General features: G+C 30.2%; 2 protein-coding genes across 6 annotated transcripts in view; both read left to right on the forward strand.

Moving 5' to 3' along the window:
- The window catches only part of EMF2 (VEFS-Box of polycomb protein), a 28815-nt gene extending 21461 nt beyond the window's left edge, over window positions 1-7354 (forward strand). For 4 of the 5 annotated variants that reach the window (XM_047313402.2, XM_047313405.2, XM_047313403.2 and 1 more), the window contains 6 exons: window positions 3534-3663; window positions 4353-4401; window positions 5608-5691; window positions 6573-6652; window positions 6757-6846; window positions 6972-7354. In XM_047313402.2, the coding sequence (XP_047169358.1) occupies window positions 3534-3663; window positions 4353-4401; window positions 5608-5691; window positions 6573-6652; window positions 6757-6846; window positions 6972-7092 (554 nt within the window). In that variant the 3' untranslated portion in view covers window positions 7093-7354. The remainder of the gene's footprint in view (window positions 1-3533; window positions 3664-4352; window positions 4402-5607; window positions 5692-6572; window positions 6653-6756; window positions 6847-6971) is intronic. The other variant, XM_047313404.2, reaches the window with a different exon arrangement.
- Window positions 7355-9558: 2204 nt separating this feature from the next.
- On the forward strand, window positions 9559-10777 carry LOC124837920 (Integrase-type DNA-binding superfamily protein). Its single transcript, XM_047313401.2, has one exon. It carries the CDS (start codon window positions 9680-9682, stop codon window positions 10454-10456), a length of 777 nt encoding a protein of 258 aa, XP_047169357.1. The 5' UTR covers window positions 9559-9679; the 3' UTR covers window positions 10457-10777.
- Window positions 10778-20959: the final 10182 nt, after the last annotated feature.

Here is a 20959-nt window from a genome sequence, read left to right on the forward strand (position 1 = left end):
AGCCTCTTTCCTCTTGACTTCAGGTTTTTTTCTCTCTCAAATCTGTTTGTGGCTTTATATCTTGAATGACTTGTATATTTCTACTCCTTACCTTTACCTTAACAAAACTCAATTGGAAGAACTACTTATCTTGGAAAAGGAAGTCAATGTTGTTCCATCTTGTTAAGAAGAGGACTTTAAAGTCTAATTCAATCCCACAAAACCGGCTTGTAAGGTGAGGTTTGCACCCACTTATATACTCTAAAGCCTTATCACTAGTCGATGTAGGACTTCCAACACTTCCCCTCACGTCGAGGTATATACATCTCGTGTGTGGGACTAGACATTAACAGGTGGTCCAATAACGATTCGATAGTGGCTGGAATGATATGCCCAACAAACACAAATCTTGTTAGGAAAGGTTTTAAATCATGACTCTGATACCATGTTAAAAAGGAGACTTTAAATCTAACTCAATCCCACAAAACCGGTTGTACGGTGAGGTTTGCACCCGCTTATATACTCTAATGCTTTATCACTAGTCGATGTGGGACTTCTAACATAATTGAAGACAAATCTCACTAGCAGAAACTAAACTTACAATTACTTGTTTTATGACAGTTAGTTGAATAGGATGTCTTAGAAATTAATCATATTTTTAAGACAAGCTTCTTTTTTGGAAGAAGGCACAAAATACTTTTGTTAATTACACTCATCATCTTGTTGATGCTACTCCACTAGCCTCTCTCGTGTAGAACAATTATGATATGATCTCACATATAGAAAAGGCTTGGGCTACAGTAGAAGAACCAAAAGAGATTTCTTGTGGATGATTCATGGGAGGGGATATTAACAAAAAAGCTTGATAAGTTATACATGGTCATAACTTTGAGAAGTCTACACAAAATTTGATCATGTACTTGGATCAAATTTTAGTTGGTGGTGAGATTATTTCAAATGGACATCTTAGTCACTAAATGTCTTCATGTTCCTACCTTGTTAAAAGATGAAAATCTAGTTGAAGTTATTGACACATTAACAATGGTAGCATCATGAGGAAGAGGAGATCATAGCAATCAAAGAGCTCATGGTGGATGTCCTCATTGCACTTACATGGTTTTCTACCCATGTGTCTAAATTTGAAAAAGTAGAGTCTAAGTCCTTTGGTGAGGAGTACCAAGAGTATTTGGGACTTATATTTGAAAAATTTAACCATCACGGTCAATCTTCCTCGATACCAATTGTTTCAACAACTTGTATTTCTCAATTTGTGGAAGGTCAAGGTCCATGGATAATTGACTTAGGTGCCTCTGAACAAATTTCTAGTAATAGCTTTTCATTATCATTTATTGCTTCCAAAATTCTCACCTTCTTACCTGCAGTCAATTGATTCAAAGTTGCATCTCAAGGAATTGGTCAAGTTCCTTTATCTCCTTTAAACCTTAATTTTGTCTTGTACAAACCACCCTGGCCTTATAGTACAGTCTCTCTAAGCCAATTAATTCGCTCTTTGAATTGTTCTGAAATATTTGGTGCTAATTCCTTTGTCATACAAAAACATTGTATGAGTCATCTAATTGGAAAATGACATGAATCACGAAGACCCAACATACTTTTTTCCTTTTCTTCCTCACTAGTGACTTTATGTGTACCGTAAGTTTAAATCTACTAGTGACTTGCTCCTTGGCTGCTGAGGGCCTGGCACAACCCTCCTTTACCTGGGCTTGGGACTGGCTATGATGCCATAGACAGTGTTTAATAATTAATCAATAATTAAGAAAACTTTGATATGTTTGATGTTTACATTGAATATAATTGTGATATAAATTAAAATATAAAGTATTAAAATTACTTAATATAAATTTTAATTATTAATTACTACGTAAAATAATTTACTGTCATATATAATTAAAAAGTTATGACAATATAACTAAGATTTAATTACATTTTTAATAAAATTATAAAATAAAAGTACATGGAAGGAAAATCATATGATTTTTATATCACAAAAGGATTGTCATAATGTGCTAAAATAAATTTAAATGTCAATTTTTCCCTTTATTTACTCAATTTATTTGCAAGTACTAAATTATGTTAATAATCTTAAATTGAAAATTCAAACAAGTGTAATAACTTTATATAATTGTAAAAGGTTGTTAGAATTAATTGTATTTGTATTTTTTAAATGTCATTTTGAAGAGTTTTAGAATATTTTCATTATAGTTCTTTTAAACATAAAAAAAAATAAGTCAAACTTATTCCTGTGATAGTTAAAAGTTGGCTTAATACCAATTTTGGTCCGTGGTGTTAGAAACGCTAACCGGCATAATGTTCAACTTACCCAATAGTGAATGACCTGTCCAGTTTTTCATTAAGTAGCAAGGGGTTGAAATTCGTCATCTAATTAATTTTCCTTTTGTTAGTTCAAATTCCAAAGAGTACTTTACCCTTTACCATAATCAGAGTTTTAGAAACTCATGGCTTCCATTTCCGGGACTTCCTTTTTCTCGAACAAACCCAGCAATGTGGGTTCCTCGTCGCGCAAGGAGACTCCCTTCTCCTTCCTCTCCTCTGATTCTGGGTTGGCATCATTCTTTCCTTCTTCTTATTTTGGTTCTGTTCGTATTAGGGCTCTGAATTGAGATTCTATTTTTGTGATTTTGATCTTGCGATGTTGGGTTTCCTTCCTTGGATTGGGTTTTTGTTTTTGTTTTCTGCAGGTTGGTGGCGCAATGGTTAGGGTTCTTCGTGAGATTGTGATTTGGAGATTTTAGGGTTTTCGTTTGGGATTGAGGGTTCTGATTTGGGAATTTCTTGTGTCTTGTTTCTCCTCTGTAGATTGTTAATGTGATTTGGGGGTTAGGGTTTTCGAATTGTGGTTTTGTTTTTTGATTTCACGTGTTTGGATTATCTGCAATTGTATTCTGATCTTGCACTTTTGGGGATTTTGGAATTTGTGATCTTGCGTTTTTAGGTTCTTTGGGTCGTGTTTTAGAAATAAAGCTTTGATGGTGGATTGCTTGTAACCTAATTGTAATTTCCTTTAACCTTAACTTTAACTTTTCCACGTCAATAATTTTAACTTTTAACATTTACATGTCAATTGACATGAGCTTGTCATGTAATGAATAATTGGACAAGTCATTCATCATTGGATAAGGTGGACATTTCAGTGTTTTTAACTCCGTCAGCCAAAAGGACTAACTTGAACCATTTTTACAAAACATGAGAACAACTCAAAAATAGGAGGACCACTTTGAACACAACTAACAAAATTAGGGACTAAAATTTGTATTAAGCCTTAAAAATTTAATTAGTAAACTGGGCAACGCATGAAACAGAGCATCTTTATCTAATCTAGACTTCAACTTTTGCAATAAGGCTCTGTTTTGTCATACTTATGTCAAAAGGCTTATTAATTGCTTTTCTTAATACTGTCATCGTTTTATTTTTTCATATTTCTTGAGTTGTGGTTCTTGCTCCAAGATGTTGCATTAGTGCTGCCAGCATGTTATTGTGTTAGGAGTATGTTACATGCTGCTGTGACATTGCAGGAATTTCTGCCACAATTATTAGATCACATCCTGATCGAGACTCTGTCCAGTCAATATCAGACTGTGATCAATCAGTGCTCCAGTTTGCCAAGACTAGGAAGTTGTCAATTGAGTGTTCTGACTCACGAAAGTATGTTCTACAGGCTTGTTTCTCTATCCTTGGAAAACAAAACGGGGGATATTACATTAGGAAACTTTTTGATGCACAATTACTAGGGAAATCCTGTAAATGCAATGCTAAAATGTTCCTGATATGAAAGCCTTCCAAACAAAAATGTTTTTTATGTTGCAAATTATAATGATATTTTTATGTAATAATTTACCCACATATTATAGATACAGATGAAACCTAATAGATCAATGAGGCTAAATGGTTAAACTAAATTTCTTGTTCAATGTTAGAATTATTTTGATATGTTAAATGATATGACTAATTTATGTGTTATTTTAGCTTATTAAAATGTCACATTTGGGATGCTTATATGTGACAGGTTTATGATTTTATTATTTGGGTATACTTTTTATGTATTTGTGTTAATTAATAAGCAAGATCTTGATTTTTACTACTTTATTAATCCAACAACATTTGTAGGTTGAATGTATTTGATATCATTATATAGTCATTTCATTTTTACGATGTATTTAATGTTCTCCATATGTGATTCCTGAACTGGTTTAGAGATGAATGTGACTTTATTGAAATTTATAGACTTTCCTCGCATTGGTAGTGTCGGAATATTTGATCAAATGTCCCATTTACTAATGATTAACATTTTTTTATATATGTAATCATCTGACATTATTTTGAAAACATTTCAGCAGTGCCCTATTAAGGAAACGACAGTTTTTTCATTCTCACAAAGCTCAGGTAATCCTCTATTTTTATATTATGATTATGTACTTTTTTATCCCTGTTTCCTGCGATTTAATTGCTGTAAAATATTGGACTTAGCTTAAAAAGGGGAGTTTATGACCTGACTCTTCTCTTTGAATATATGATCTGACTCTTCTACTGGGGAGTTTAGAAACGAGAGTGTTTTATCATTATTATTATTATTATTATTATTATTATTATTATATATATATATATATATATATATATATATATATATATATATATATATATATATATATATATATATATATATATATATATATATTGGAGAGAGCATCTCGGAGGAGGATATGAAGTCATCTAAAATATGAAATAGGAAAGAAAACAGCTAGTCGAGTTGGCTCAAATACGTAGCAAAATTCTCATTTCTTTCTATTACAGAAATAAATTCCCATAAAACATCTGTGAACGTAATAATAGGAAAAGACCATAAACACAATTTTATACTTACTAGGGGTGTAAAAACTGCTTAGATGTGATTTCAGATTTCAACATTTTAAAATTTGGTTAGCTTTGCTTGACTTTCTGAAACACATCTAAACTTGACATTATCCACTAAAATAATAAAATTGAAGGTTTTCATTCTGCTGAACGGTGAGCTGCTTAAATCAGTGGTGGTTGAATTTGTACAAACTAGAAAAGTATCATAAATTGGGTACCGGTTCTTTGTGAACGTGATTTTTGTTATGATATTATTACAACACAACAACGATGCATAATTATGAGCTCTATTGAATTATTTGTATTGATAGTTATACAGACTTGCTTGGTGTATTAAAATTACTACTGCTAGGTTATTAGTTTGTGCTTTGGTTGTGTTTGTTAGAAGGTCTCCGATTTTGTGCTCTCTTTTGGGGGCTTCCTCAATTACATCCTAGATCGTGTTAAATGCTGTATCATGTAGATAAATGACGTAAGTAGTGTTTATAAGGGTTGAGTAATTCTCATCTTATAATTAGGTCGTTGGATTGAGTTAGATTCTAATGTCAGATTCTGGCGGTGATGACTCTATGGTGGCTTGATGCTTGAACAACATTTTTTGCTGTTGAAAGAATTTATCGTTTCTTAACAAAGTTTCTGTTCCAGTATTATTTGGATTAATTATATTTAGTTTTTATTTCTATCGGCATCATATGCTCAATAGATTTGTTGCTGATTTTTCTTTACTTTTGCTTAAAGCCAATGACAATTGAACAAGTTCTATCAGATAAAGACAGCGAAGATGAAGTCGATGACGATGTTGCTGATTTTGAAGATAGAAGGGTATGCTTATATAATTGTTTTTTTATTTTCTAAAATTATTGTAGAGTGATTTCTATCAGTTATTCATTGCTAGGAGCCAAAGAGCGATTTCTAGTTTTTTTTTGAAAACTTATCTGCATGACTTTATAAGAGAGGCTTATTCCACAGACATGATCGTACTTCCAAATTGTTCAAACTTCAAATACCCGAGCTTTAGCCAGACTTTTCTAAAACCCAACAAATTATTTGATTTGTAAAGAAATTGATCCACAATTCAATGATTAAACCGTGACCAAATTGGAGTCAATTGTAAGGGAAGCTACTTTTCAAACGTGGATGAGAGTGGTTTGATACCATATACTTTATAAGTTACTGAAACTGATTGTAACATACTAGCTGATCTTATATTTGTTTATATTAATACAATGTTTACATAGAGACACATACTCTTTACTTTGGACGTATTACAACTATAAAGTTTCTAACTTAAGACTTTCCCAATTACGTAGCACTACAAATGTACCCTTAACCTCTTTGTTCTTTCTCATAAACTTTATTTGTAAGACCAACTGCCATATAGGCCCAGCAGAGATCAGCATAGGTTTGGGTTGAGCCATGGCCATGGATTATGAAATATCTCTTGCAGCTCTTACTATTTGTCAAAATATATTTTAGGAAATTTTAGATATTGCTCCCATGTATTTAATTTGTTATATTATCTGTATCTTGCTATTATTACTAGAATAACAATCCCACAATTTCAGGGATTTGTTCCGTAGAATAGGCTATTCATTCAATATACTCTTGTAAATATATATATCAATACATGTAAGGAGACAAATAATAAGAAATATATTCTTTTTCTTAAATTTAAGATTATTATTGGTATTGATACCATGCAGATGCTTGAAAATTTTGTTGACGTGAGCAAGGATGAGAAGAATTTCATGCACATGTGGAACTCGTTTGTTCGGAAGCATCGGTAAACCCTTGTTTTTTTACTGAAGTCATCACCGAATATATCTTTGAGCTCAAACTGATATGCATTTTTAGTTCGTTGATTGAATTATTTTGTTGTGGTGGCAGTGTGATTGCAGATGGTCACATTTCATGGGCATGTGAGGCTTTCTCGAAATTGCATGCAGCTGAGTTTGTTCGGTCACGCTCACTGGCCGGGTAACTACTTTCTCTCGTCTTTAAATAAATGCTCTCTCCAAAGTTACTTCATTGTTTTGCACGTTTTATTGATTTATGTACATAAATCTGATTATATTTGTAAAATTCTTTTTTTTCTTTTGCAGTTGTTGGAGAATATTTATGGTCAAGCTGTACAATCATGGTCTGCTGGATGCTCGAACCATGAATGACTGTAATGTTATTCTTGAGCAACAGCATAAGCAGAATTCAGACCCCATTAGCTAAAAAGAAAACCCACTTTTTTACCCTTAATTGAAGAAAGTGATGGCAAAGAGCAAGGAGGTTTTGGTTTTGGTTTTGGTTTTTCCCCTTCACAAAGTACAAACAAATAGTAAGGGTTTCAATTTTACATTTTGCTATTGTGGGCTGTACTATTTATTATGTTCGTCACAGGGATAAAATTTTGCATCCTTCGGAAAAGTTTAACTGCATTGACATCATTATTCCTTAAATTTAATTGTTTGCAAGACTCTGTTACCCATGCCTATTTTTGAAGTGTCAATTTTAATTAAAATTTATGATGAAGAAAGATTAATAGGAAAAGAGATGTAATTAGCAATGCCCAGAAAAATACTTGGTCACCTCAACGTATGTTCACTGAATTCTTCCTGCACCGCCATACTCTTCATTCTGTACTCCCCATCAATATTATAATTCCTATTTTTCCCTCTTTTTAGATTGTACATTCTGGAAGTTAAAATTGATTTTTAGATTATGCAATCGGAAAGTCAATACTGACTTCTAAATTATACAATTTGGATCAAAAGTAGTTTATTTTTAAAAATAAAAAACATTCGGGTTAAAATATTTTGGAGATTATTTTTGACTTATATTGATTGGGTGCGGGAAGAAAATATGGAGGTGTATAAAGAATTTGCACAATTGTTGGATTCGAATATTGCAGTTTTGTATGGAGCTAATAGCACACTTCCCTTATCAAACCTTATAAAGATTCTAAGCGTATATTATGGATTCTGGAAATAGCTTATAAATTTGAAAATCATCAAGTTCAAATTACAATTTTGTAAGCTACAATCCTGAAATTCTTCACTTAGAGGTGTTTCATTCCTTATAAAATTTGGAATGCAATAAATAATAATTTTTTTTATTGTACAATATGTAGTTACGCTGAATTAAATAGTTTTCTATGTATATTTCGAAATATTTTCGAATTGAACGATAAAAAAAAAGTTTGAAAGTCACGTTTGTTATAAAAAAGAAAATGTGAAGTGGTATTTTGAAATAAGTGGTGGTGGAGGAAGAAATAATACAAGTGGAGAAAACAACATTACTATCTTTGTTTCTCGTCCAAATTTTACTCACTAATCTCTAACCGTATAAAAAAGACAAATCAATCTATTCTTAAAAAACTCGGGACAAATAACGTTATTCCATCTATTTATATTCAATTTCAAGATTACTCCATTATTTGATTTAGTAACTAAATATTTTATATAAAGTATTTTCAACTATGATCTGAATCCAAATTTATAAAAATGACAACTACAATTTTGTTTTACCATAAATACAAAATAACTTATTTAATAATCTTCTTCCATCCCTTTTTACATTTTGAGACAGTTTCTTAATAGTGCAAAATGATTATTTTGTATTTGTGGTGACTTGTTAATTTGTCAAATTTTTTAGTTGGATTAAGTTTTTAATCTGATAGTCTATTTTAATTTATTTCGTCTAATCTATCAAATTTACAAGCTAAAGAAAAGAAAGGAACTTGTCAGTTTTTTTTAACTAAAAATTAAAATAAAAAGATAATTTAATTTTTTTGTATTATTTTATTGAAAAAATATTAATTGTAATAATATTATAACCTAAATTTTTAATATTGATAAAATAAAATTTAATTATTAATTATAGTGAAGTAAGTTAATGGGTAAGAATAATAATTATTTTAATTTATTCTATAAGAGATATTAATTAATTAATTAAAATTTTCAAAATATTTATATAATTAAATGTCCTTTTAATATATATATATATATTTATAAGAAGTTTAAAAAATATAAAATATGAAAACAAAAATTTAAAAAGAAAGAGTTGACAGACCATTCTTTTAACCCATTTTTTAATGAAATGATTTAAGATTTTTAGTCCACTTTATTATGATAATCTATCTCATAAACTAGCAATAAACATCCATTTTGTTACTATAAGCAAATTACTTCTAGGGTTTTTAATTTTGTTACTATAAGCAAATTCTTGGTTGCATAGGTAATGGTCTCGTAAACATGATTCTACTCACCAATTCTTCCTGTCCGATTAAGCAACTCAGGAATTTAATAGAAAGAATACATTGAACATATTCATTCTATAATCTTCTCAATCGTAATCAGATATGACGTATTTGTATTTCTTTTTTGCACATTGGAAACAGCAACACTTGACACGCACACAGATACACATAACATTTAACGCAAAATCATCAACTTGAAATTAAATAAACCTTTTTACTTGATAGCCACGATCACGAAGTAGCCTCGAAGGGTCATCTCTCGAACCAAGGTCCCACAAAAAACACAAAAACACAACACAAGTCAATTTGACATTTGAAAATTCCAAAAACGACAATAAACGTAAGACGTGACATTTCTTCTAACCTCAATTATTGGTAGTTTTAACAATACGATGCTTCCTCTCACCATCTTCGAAACCAACCCACTTCTTCATTTCCTTCAATCTTTCTTACCCCTTTTTCACATTTATATACCCTCACTCTCCATTTTCCACTCTACCAATTCAATTCTCCACCTTTCCAACTTTTCTCCCTTTTCCCTCACTTCACTTCAATTATACCATGCAAACCTTTGAACAAAATTTCACCTTTTGCATCCCAAACTCTTCACTTTCATCACACTCTGATATCTCTATCACTGATTACTTGCTTCCCCAAGATCTTCAATTTCAAGTTCATACCACCCCTCAAATGCCTCAACTCACATCTTCCTCCAAGCCTCCAAGATCCTCTAATCTAAGCAACCGCAAACCCTCTTTGAAAAACATCACAATCCCTTCTATAACTTCAGGTCTTGTGATGCCACACCACATGGAAACGACATCATCAACAACATCAACAACATCAGGTACAACCGTTTATGACAGCAGCAATCAAGTTTCTTCTTTGGATGATGGCAACAATAGTAGAGAGGATAAGCACTACAGAGGGGTCAGGAGAAGGCCGTGGGGGAAGTTTGCTGCAGAAATTCGGGACCCCAATAGAAAAGGGTCGAGGGTGTGGCTTGGAACCTTTGACACAGCCATAGAAGCTGCTAAGGCTTATGACAGAGCTGCTTTCAGGATGAGAGGGAGCAAAGCCATATTGAACTTCCCTTTGGAGGTTGGAGAATCTGAAGAAGAATCGGTTTCGATCAAGGTTGGTTTGAAGAGAGAAAGAGAGGAAGAAAGTGAAGGGAAGAAGGAAAGTAACAAGCTTGTGAAGAAAGAAGAGTGCTCTCCCAAAGGGGTGTGCCCTTTGACTCCATCATGTTGGAAAGGCTTTTGGGACACTGATGTTATGGGAACCATCTTTAGTGTTCCTCCTTTGTCTCCATTATCTCCACTGATGGTTGTTTGAAGTTATGGCCTTTTGATCTTTCAATCATGAGGAGTTGGCCATGAAAGAAGAAAGTACTCAAGAGAGAGATGATGCTGCTGATTATCCTCTCTGAGCTGATAAGATATATGATGCTTTGTTTAATGTACATATAGGATAGTATGAAGCAAGATTTCTTTATTTGTTAAACAAAATTTCATGCTTATCTTCTTCCCTTTTCAATGTTCTTTGGTAAAAGATTGTACTGTACTAGAACCAATATTGAAATTTGTTTATTCGTTTATTGAGAGTTGAAAATGGCTGGTGAAGTTATTTATTGGATTTGAATTTTTTGCTGCTGAATCTTGTCTTATCCTCATATCTGTCGTTTCAATAAACTTGTCTACTTATCTCAACAAAGTTAAAGTTTAAAGAAAAAAAAAGAACTCATGAACCTTTAGATTTATTTCAGTACTTGCTAGACTCCCATCAAATCTAATAGTAATCTATAATAATCTGGTATGATAACTTTTTGGTTGAAAAATAGGGTCGATGAAAATATGCTAAAATTTGAGCAAAATAAATTTGGTGATGTTAATTAATTTGTTGTAGTATCTGTATCTGATGTGATTCAGATTATGCAGTACATAGAATTATAATGAAAAAATAAAATAAAATAAAATAAAATAAAATAAAATAAGCATCGGTTTAAGGCTGATGCGAATACTATCACCATCTACTCTCAAGTTTAAGTATACCAATTCAAATGAACTACAATAGAAAATGAAAAGAAAAGGGAGAAATCCCTAACTTACGCTAATTTATTTTCAAATAATTAATTAACCTATACAAAATTATAAAAAATAAATTTTAAAAAAACTAAACTAAACTATTTTTATTCAACTTTTAGAAATTGTACTACTAAATAATAATATAATGTACTACTTAAATCCTTTTATAAGACTTGGATAAGATTTGCTTTAAGTATGTCTTGCATACACTAGCACCTTACTCATTGGAAGTATTTTTAATATATATTATGAAGCATGATAAGTTCATATTCAGTACAATGGAAAATATATAACAGTAGTGACACACATACATGGATGTTGTGTACACACACACGTTCAGTGTACATTAAATTTGGAGAGTGAAAATTTGAATTTCATGGTCAAGAATTTTTCAAGATTTATAAGAAAAAATAGTAACTCTTATCAATGTAAAAGGGTATATATATATATATATATATATATATATATATATATATATATATATATATATATTATGTGTGTGCTTCGAATGTGACAAGTCTAGACATATAAAATCTAATTTAACTAATGGCTTAACTTGAAATAACAAGTTAAAGATGAAAAATGCAAGAAAATAGTTAAAAAGAAGAAATTTTTTGTTGTTGGAGAAGATAATATATCAAGTACTAATAAAAGTGAAGAGGCGAATTCATTCTAAATGTTGGTGTAGAATCATTTTGTAACAATGTAAGTATTTATGATTTTGTAACAATGTAACTCAATTATAAGACAATTAGTTTATAGATTTTGGACTAATGATTTCACTCATCTTCACTAAAAATGAGATTCTTAACTTCACACTTAAATTCTTCCTAGAAGAGGAAACATTATTAAAAGAGATAGGAATCGAAATCATCTTTTCAAACTCTTTGAGGATTAAGTAATAAACTATTATATTCGTTAGTATCACTCTTAATGGAAATATCTCTAGTTCTAAACATCTATAGGTGAATGGATAGAATTATTATTTAACATGTGAAAATTTAAATTCCATAATATCATCACTAAAAATACTTTCTCTAACACACTTTTATTATCATGTTTTTTTTTTACCCCTATGTTTAAATTTGTCTTATCCACTTTAGTTTTAATATTTTTTTAGTGTAGTTTAAAGTTCTTTATGAGAAACAAAGAAATTCAATAACTTTTTTATTTCAAAAGTATTTATAAGATTTTTTTTAATTTTTTTTAATTTTATTTCAAGGTCGAGATATATATATCTTCAAAGGATCAAAAATACTCTTAAACTTCTTCTCTTTCTTTAGTATGAAATATGCTCTTCAAACACCCGTGTGATTTGAGATGTACAAACAATAATGTCTCCCAAGTCCAAGTGGAGGGACTAGAAATGAATATATAATAATTACCTCGTGAACAAATGTTATTTATAATGATTTTATGGACTTTTACTTGATTCGACCTAGATCACATAGATAGTTACTTTTCTTAAGCTTTTTAGGATTTATAATCTATCTTATCTATTAGTATCCTTGTTAGTTATGCTTAATTATTGTTTAGGCATTTAATCAGGGTTGAGGTGTGTTGTTGATATGATCGAGATGTCTTTGTCAATATGACTTCATCTTAGGTTGTCAAGCTATTATCGTCTAAATGTTTTTACTGACATTAGTGTTTTATGTTGACAACATCTCGGTAATGTATGACACATTAAATAATTTTTTTCTTCCAAATTATAATATATATATATATATATAAACAAAATAAAAAATAAGTGAACTAAATAAAAAAATTAATATTATCTTAAATTTTGAAAATCTCAATTAAATGAAAACATTTTTTCTTTTTTAGATTTGCAACACTTAACAAAAATGATAAGTATCTTGTGATAAGAGAGAATAGCAAGAAGAAAGTGAGGGCATATTGACATATTATTGCTAGCAATTGGTGAAAGAAAGAGAGTGTATGATGGCTGTATACGTTTAATTTGGTGATTATGAATTTTTGGTTTGAAAACCATCCATTTGGTTAACAAAAGTCATGCAACATTACATCACCTTCTTTAGATTATAAGAACATACTTTTTTTTTTAAAAATATGTTTGAGGCACATGCCTATTCTCCAATATATAAGTCCATGTTTGATTTAAAAAATTTCCAAAAACAATAACTGATTTTTTTTTCTCGATGTTAAAAGGAAACAAATTTTCATCTAAGCCGTTTGAAAATTTTGTTAAGATATGCCAAATATTCTATTAAAGGATATTGGGCAATCAAATAATATGTTAGTTATAATTTGTGCAAATTTATGCACCTGTCATTCCTTTAATAGATGAAGAATTATAGGATCCTTAAATGTGTGTGTGTGTGTATATATATATATATATATATATATATATATATATATATATATATATATATATATGATACTCTTACTCTTTGAAATAATACATCAGAATTATTCTTTAAACCTTTTATTATGGTATCAAGAGCCAAACAATATAGGAATCAGTGCTTTTTTTCATTGAATATTTCTGATGGCTTCTTCCGATGACAATGAATCGGAGAAACATGATTTTGGGACTTCCGCTGCTTCCAAGAGTTATATTTCTACTGCTGTCGAATTTGTGACCAAGTCAGGTATATCTAACTCTGCCGTTAATCTTTCTGTTGTTACTAAGGGTAGTGATTGGATAATTGATTCGGGTGCTACTGATCATATGACTTGTGATCATCTTATATTTACTAATTTTTCCTCTAATTGTTCTAAAACTTTTATTATTAATGCCAATGGGTCTCATCTCCTATTGAAGGTATATGTACTATATTCCTCTCACCCTCCTTATCGATTCCTGATGTTTTATTTGTTCCTACATTAAACTGTAATCTTATCTCCGTAGTTAACCAAATCACATTCTTGTGTTGCCTTGTTTTACCCAACCCATTGTCTTTTTCAGAACATCCATTCTAAGGAGAAGATTGCTAGTGGTAGAAAGAGTGAAGGACTGTATTATCTTGAAAATGTCTCACAATCAAAGCATAAAAGAGGGTTGGCTTGTCTTACGAATGATCACATACAAGATAAAAACAAAAAAGAAATTTGGTTGTGGCATAGACGGTTAGGACATCCCTCTTTTGGTTATTTAAAAAAATTATTTCCATCACTATTTCATAAATGCAATATTTTTGATTTTTTTTTTGAGAAACTTGTGTTTTGGCAAAAAATCATCGTGTTGTGTTTCCTTTAAGCAATAACAAAACTGATTTTCCTTTTTCATTAATTCACACAGATGTTTGGGGCCCTGCCCCGCAATCTACACATAATGGGAAAAAAATGGTTTATCAGTTTTGTTGATGATTGTACTCGGGTAACCTGGGTATATTTGCTTAAATATAAAAGTGATGATGTGTGTGATGTGGTTCGTTCCTTCTATCATCTGATTGTTACACAATTTAACACATCTATTAAGGTCATTCGATCAGACAATGGAGGGGAATATTTTAAGATTGAATTAATAGAGTTCATGAACTCTAAAGGCATCTTGCATCAAACTACATGTCCTTATTCACCACAACAAAATGGAGTGGCTGAGAGGAAAAATAGACATATATTGGAGGTGACAAGATCACTTTTGATAGATGGTAATGTCCCATCTCATTTATGGGGTGAGGTTGTGAGCTCTGCCATTTATTTAATTAATCGAACCCCTTCTAGTGTGCTTAACTTTCGAAGGCCTTTTGATGTGTTGTTTGATCATTGTATCCTTCCTCCCATAGTTTATTTACCACCTCATATTTTTGGATGTGTTATATATGTTCACTTACACCCACATCAACGTACAAAGCTTGAAGAACGAGCGATCAAATGTGTTTTTGTTGGGTATGGATCAACTCAAAAAGGCTATCGTGCTTACCATCCACCATCAAAGAAATTTTATATTTCTATGGATGTGACATTTAATGAGCATGAATTTTTTTATGTTGATTCTTCACTTCAGGGAGGCAATGAAAGTGAAGTGCATAATCATGATGTTGGTATGTTTGATTGTGAAGATAAATTATCGTGTGAGGATCATTCTGCAGGAAGTGAGCCAATCCTAAATATGGACCCTTCTTTTCTGGACAATACAGTGTCTTCTAATCATAACCAATTGGCTCAATCTTCTCCACAGGTTCAGCTTGACTCTTCAGAGGTACCTTCTGATCCTATCTCTGATAATACTAATTTAGATATGGAATTGATTCTTGTCTGCATGAGACCACCAGCACACCAAACACTGAGTCTACTACTGTTCAATATATTCTTCCACCTCGTTCTAACCGTGGTCAACCTCCAGTTAAATATGAACCAGACCTCCAAGCCAAAGTTAAATATCCCATTAGCAAATATGTGTCATCTCACAGGTTATCTCAGTCATATGCATCATTTGTATCTCAATTATCTTCAATTTCTATTCCTAGTAATATACAAGAAGCTTTGGCAGATCCTAGATGGACCGAAGCAATGGTTGAGGAGATGGCAGCTTTAGAAAAAAACAACACTTGGGATCTTGTGTCCTTACCGAGAGGGAAGAAAACTTTGGGCTGCAAATGGGTCTTTACAATTAAGCATAAAACTGATGGAACTATTGAGAGGTATAAAGCATGACTTGTGGCTAAAGGTTACACTCAGTCTTATGGTGTAGATTACCAAGAGACGTTCGCACTGGTAGCCAAGCTCAATACTGTGAGAATACTTTTGTCGCTAGCTGAAAACCAAGATTGGCTTCTTCTACAATTTGATGTGAAAAATGCTTTCCTACACGGAGAAATTTCAGAAGAAATTTATATGGATTCTCCTCCAGGCATGACTGATTCAATTGGAATGAAGGTTTGCAAATTAAAGAAGGCTCTATATGGATTAAAACAATCCCCAAGAACATGGTTTGGAAGGTTTACCAAGTCTATGAAGGCTTTTGGCTATAGAGCAAGTAACTCTGATCACACCTTTTTTTTTAAGAGAGGAAAAGGAAAAATTACAGCTTTGATTATATATGTAGATGACATGATTGTTATAGGAAATGACCAAAATGAGATTTCTAGTTTACAACAATACCTTGCATCTGAATTTGAGATGGAACAACTTGGAAACCTCAAATATTTTTTGGGTATTGAAGTAGCTAGATCAAAACATGGTATTTTTCTATGCCAAAGAAAATATACTATTGATTTACTATCGAAACTGGGCTGCTTGGGAGTAAACCAACTGATACACCAATTGAACAAAATCATAAACTCTTTCAATGCTCAAATTCATCAAGCATAGACAGAGGAAGATACCAAAGGCTGGTAGGAAAATTAATTTATTTGTGTCATACACGTCCAAATATCACCTATGTAGTGAATGTTGTTAGTCAATTTATGCATGACCCACGGAAGCTTCATATGGATGCTATTGAAAGGATTTTGAGATATTTGAAGTTCGCTCTTGGAAAAGGAATTTTGTTCTCAAATCATGTAAACTTAAAGGTAGAAGGGTACACTAGTGCAGATTGGGCAGGTTCAAAAGATGATAGAAGATCTACCTTTGGATACTTTACTTTTGTAGGAGGGAATCTTGTAACTTGGAGGAGTAAAAAATAACCTGTAGTAGCAAGATCTAGTGCTGAAGCAGAATTCAGAGGCATGACACTAGGTGTATGTGAACTTTTGTGGATTAAAAATGTGCTATCAGATTTGGGCTTTAAACAACATGAAGTTATGAGTTTGTACTGTGATAATATTTCGGCTATAGCAATTGCTCACAATCATGTGCAACATGATAGAACAAAACATGTGGAGATTGATAGACATTTCATCGAAGAGAAGCTTGAAGCTGGAATAATTTCATTTCCTTTTGTAAGATCAGAATTGCAGTTGGTTGATGTTCTCACCAAAGAAGTGTCAAGATGTTTGTTTAATGAGTCTCTATTCAAGTTGAGAATGTGTGATATCCATGCACCAACTTGAGTAGGAGTGTTAAGATATGTCAAATATTCTATTAAAGGATATTAGGTAATCAAATATTATTTTAGTTATAATTTAGATATTATTATAATTTGTGCAGATTTGTACACGTATCATCCTTTTAATAGATGAAGAATTATAGAATCTTAAATGTATAGAAATACGGTACTCTACTCTTTGAAATAATACATATAAAAATTATTCTTTAAACATTTTATTAAATTTTTCTTGCATAAACGTATTCAAAGACTATAAACAACATCTCCAAAAGTTTCATCATCAGCCATTCAACCTGGGCAAAACCTGTCATGTCTGTTCTGGTTCGTTTACTTGGGTTATGACACATCATCCTTATCAATTTGTTTATTACTATTAGGTTTAATGTCTCAATAGGTCCCTATTTTTGTTCAGAATTTGAAATAGGTCCTTTTATTTTTTGGCGTCTCAATTGGGTCCTTATTTTTGTTAATTTGATGCAAATAAATCCTTTCCGTCAATTTCATCAAACGGCGTTAATGAATGTGTGACGTGGCCTGAGGACAGTATTGACACGTGTAAGGCCACGTCACACATTCATTAACGTCGTTTGATGAAATTGACGGAAAGGATTTATTTGCATCAAATTAACAAAAATAAGGACCCAATTGAGACGCCAAAAAATAAAGGGACCTATTTCAAATTCTGAACAAAAATAGGGACCTATTGAGACATTAAACCTTACTATTATGCTACGTTAGTGTCTATTTTTCTAGCTAAATAAATAAAAGACTAGACTTTGTTTCTTCTTATTATTGTTAATTTGCAAATAAAACTGTGGGAGGTATGTTTGGTTGTAAATTGTGTGAATCTAAATGTTATATTAATTAAAATGAAAAAAAAGAATTGTTTTAAGGTTTTGGATTAGAGATACTTATTATTAATTTCTGTTTATAATTTTTTTTAGGTTTTATTATTTTTGAATCTTCTGAGTGAATTATTTCGAAAAATTTATTAATAATATTAAGGTCAATAATTTATCAAGTTTTCCTTATAATTAAGGAATATTTGTGATTTGAAATGTTTTAAATAAAAACAATGCATTAATTTGAAAGAAAGATAATGCATTAATTTGAAAGGAATTATACTTAAAAAAACATTATTATAAAAGTAAATATGAATTAAGTCTCACATTAAATAAAAATAAAAAATTAAATAATATATGAAAAATCATAAATTTATTATTTAAAAGTTTTAAATTAGAAGTTATGTTAATATTTTAAGTAGTTTTCATTATTATTAAATCTTTCGAATGATTTTTTTGAAAAACCAATCAATAATTACCTTTTTTTTTTTCATATTCCATCTGATATGGAAAGATTTGTAAGTTAGCTGAGCTTTTGATATTTGATACCCAAACTTACGAGTCTTATTATACAGGGTTTCTAGTCTAATATGTCTAATGAATATGTGACGATGTTGTTCATTAAATATATTAGTCCAGTTCATTTTTAAAAATATCACTCAATGATATGAATAAGAATATTAATGTTTTGTTATTAGTTTATGTTTTTCGGGTTTAGGGTTTTGATATATATATAACATTTTGTTATAATAACACAATTTTTATTAATTGAATATATATTGAATTTGGAAACTTATATTTTTAATATTATTTTTAATTTTGTAAATTATTTATTTCATAATTATTCAATTTTAAATTTTAATTTATATTAAATTTTATTAAAATTCAACCAAGAGCATTTTAATAATTCACTATATTATCTAATTATTTATTTTCTGTCACATCAATTAAACCTATTACAAAATTTTCATTTTCCCGATTCTAATATCTTACTATCAATCCAATCAACCCTATTTTGTCTTCTTTTTGTTTTAGAAGATTTCATTCTACACTTTCTAAGAGTTTTACTTTGTACCTTCAAATTCTATATTTTCTCTCTAATTAATAAGGTTTTGTGAACATTATAATAATAACTATATTATTGATTATTATTACTATTTATTTATTTATAACCTTATTATCATGTATTAAAGTTTATATTATTTTGATTTCTACTTAAAAATTAAATTTTTTTAATGATAATTATAACTAATAAAACGCATATTTAATGTTCATAGCATATATAATCAAAAATATTATATCGTGAAAATTCGGAAAAAAGCATCGGATTTCGAAATTCGATTCTTTTTAAATTTTGAGTTTCGATGTTTCTCCTTTCACATTTCTGATATATTACTTTTGATAGTTTTTTTAATTATATTATTTGTAAATTTTTATTAGATTATTTTAAAATATTTTATTATATTATATTTAAATGTTTAATTAGATAATTTGTATGAATTAATTTAATTTATGAAAAAAATAAATTTATTTAAAAATGATATGAAAAATTTAAAATATTTTTGTAGATAGTGTTAAGGATTATTAATTCATTAAAATAATTTAAAATAAATATTAAATATTTACAAACAAAATTATTTAATTCATAACCAGTTTAGTTAATTCAAATATTTATATATTTATAAAATCCTAATATTTTATTAAAAAAAATATATATCTTAAAATTATAAAATAAATATATTTTATTGGAGATTGAGAATCCTGGTCAAAGAATTTTTTTGCTTTTATTAAAAATAAATCATGTCCTAATAGATGACATTACATGTATTTGAGAAAATTTTGGAGATGGTGAAACCCTTAGGAGTTGCATGATGAAACACCTTTGTTTTGTTTTCCTACTTCTAGTCAATCCAAATGAGAGAGTGGAGGGACCATATACAAGTTCGTCTTCCTGCACCCCATAAGTTCTTCCTTCACCCCATATCCATATTAAAATGACCAAATTACCCTTGATTAAAAATAATAAAAGACTTAATCTAAACCCTATAATAATAAAAAACACCCCATCCTTTTCTCATGACGGCAGTCGCTGCATCTCCATACATTCCAACTCCATTATTGCCCTTGGAAGGTTTGTTTCCGAACTGCATGGCATTACATCTTTATTTGTGGAAAGTGTGTCTCCTAGCACTTCCATTTGACGTAGGAGAGATGACATACACCTTCATAGAAGCTTAACCCACCTCCATTTAGTGGTAGCTTATAAAGACGAAACTTCTATTTATATATTTTCTTGTGGTTTGTTTGTACGGGAATTGACGTCTAGTGTATTTTTTTTTTTAGATTTTGAATGTATTGCGGAATATAAAATCCGTAAGGTTTAGTTAGCATTTTTGTGGTCCGTAACGTGTTTTCATATTCAAAATAGTGCTCAATTATACGTTACAAGTAATAAATGGAAGTTTCAAGTATTTTTTCCAAAAAATTGTAGTTGATAATTATGTTTATTTAGCAGTTACAACTTTAATAAGAGTCATAGTTGGTTTCATAATGATAAAAACATATTATAAACAACAAAATTATAATATTTGGGATATGGTTTAGTAAAAGCTTCGTTACGATTGGATTTCATGAATCAAATAATGCAAAAATTCTACACAATATATTTTTATCTCATTCAAACATTCACGTAAAAAACATACTAATTCTAATTTCTTAGAAGCAAGTTCTAAATCTATATGTTAAATTATTAATTCCTTAATCAAATTAACATATAATTTGCATTAAATTCATATGTCTAGAATGATCAAGAAGATTGAATCCATTCCTATAACCGTTGCTCTTAAGTGCTTTATTTAGGTTTATATTCTAATTCATTTTCCAATTATTAGATACATTCAAATACATGATATTCCAACATGCACATTAATATTCAAATAGAACATATGAACGA

Source organism: Vigna umbellata, chromosome 8 (assembly GCF_029865625.1).
Source record: "Vigna umbellata cultivar VRB3 chromosome 8, Vumbellata_1.0, whole genome shotgun sequence".
Classification (NCBI taxonomy): domain Eukaryota; kingdom Viridiplantae; phylum Streptophyta; class Magnoliopsida; order Fabales; family Fabaceae; genus Vigna; species Vigna umbellata.

Bases quoted from the DNA above. Each gene is read 5' to 3' on its own strand.
- LOC124837920 (XM_047313401.2), top strand. From the start codon at position 9,680: ATGCAAACCTTTGAACAAAATTTCACCTTTTGCATCCCAAACTCTTCA.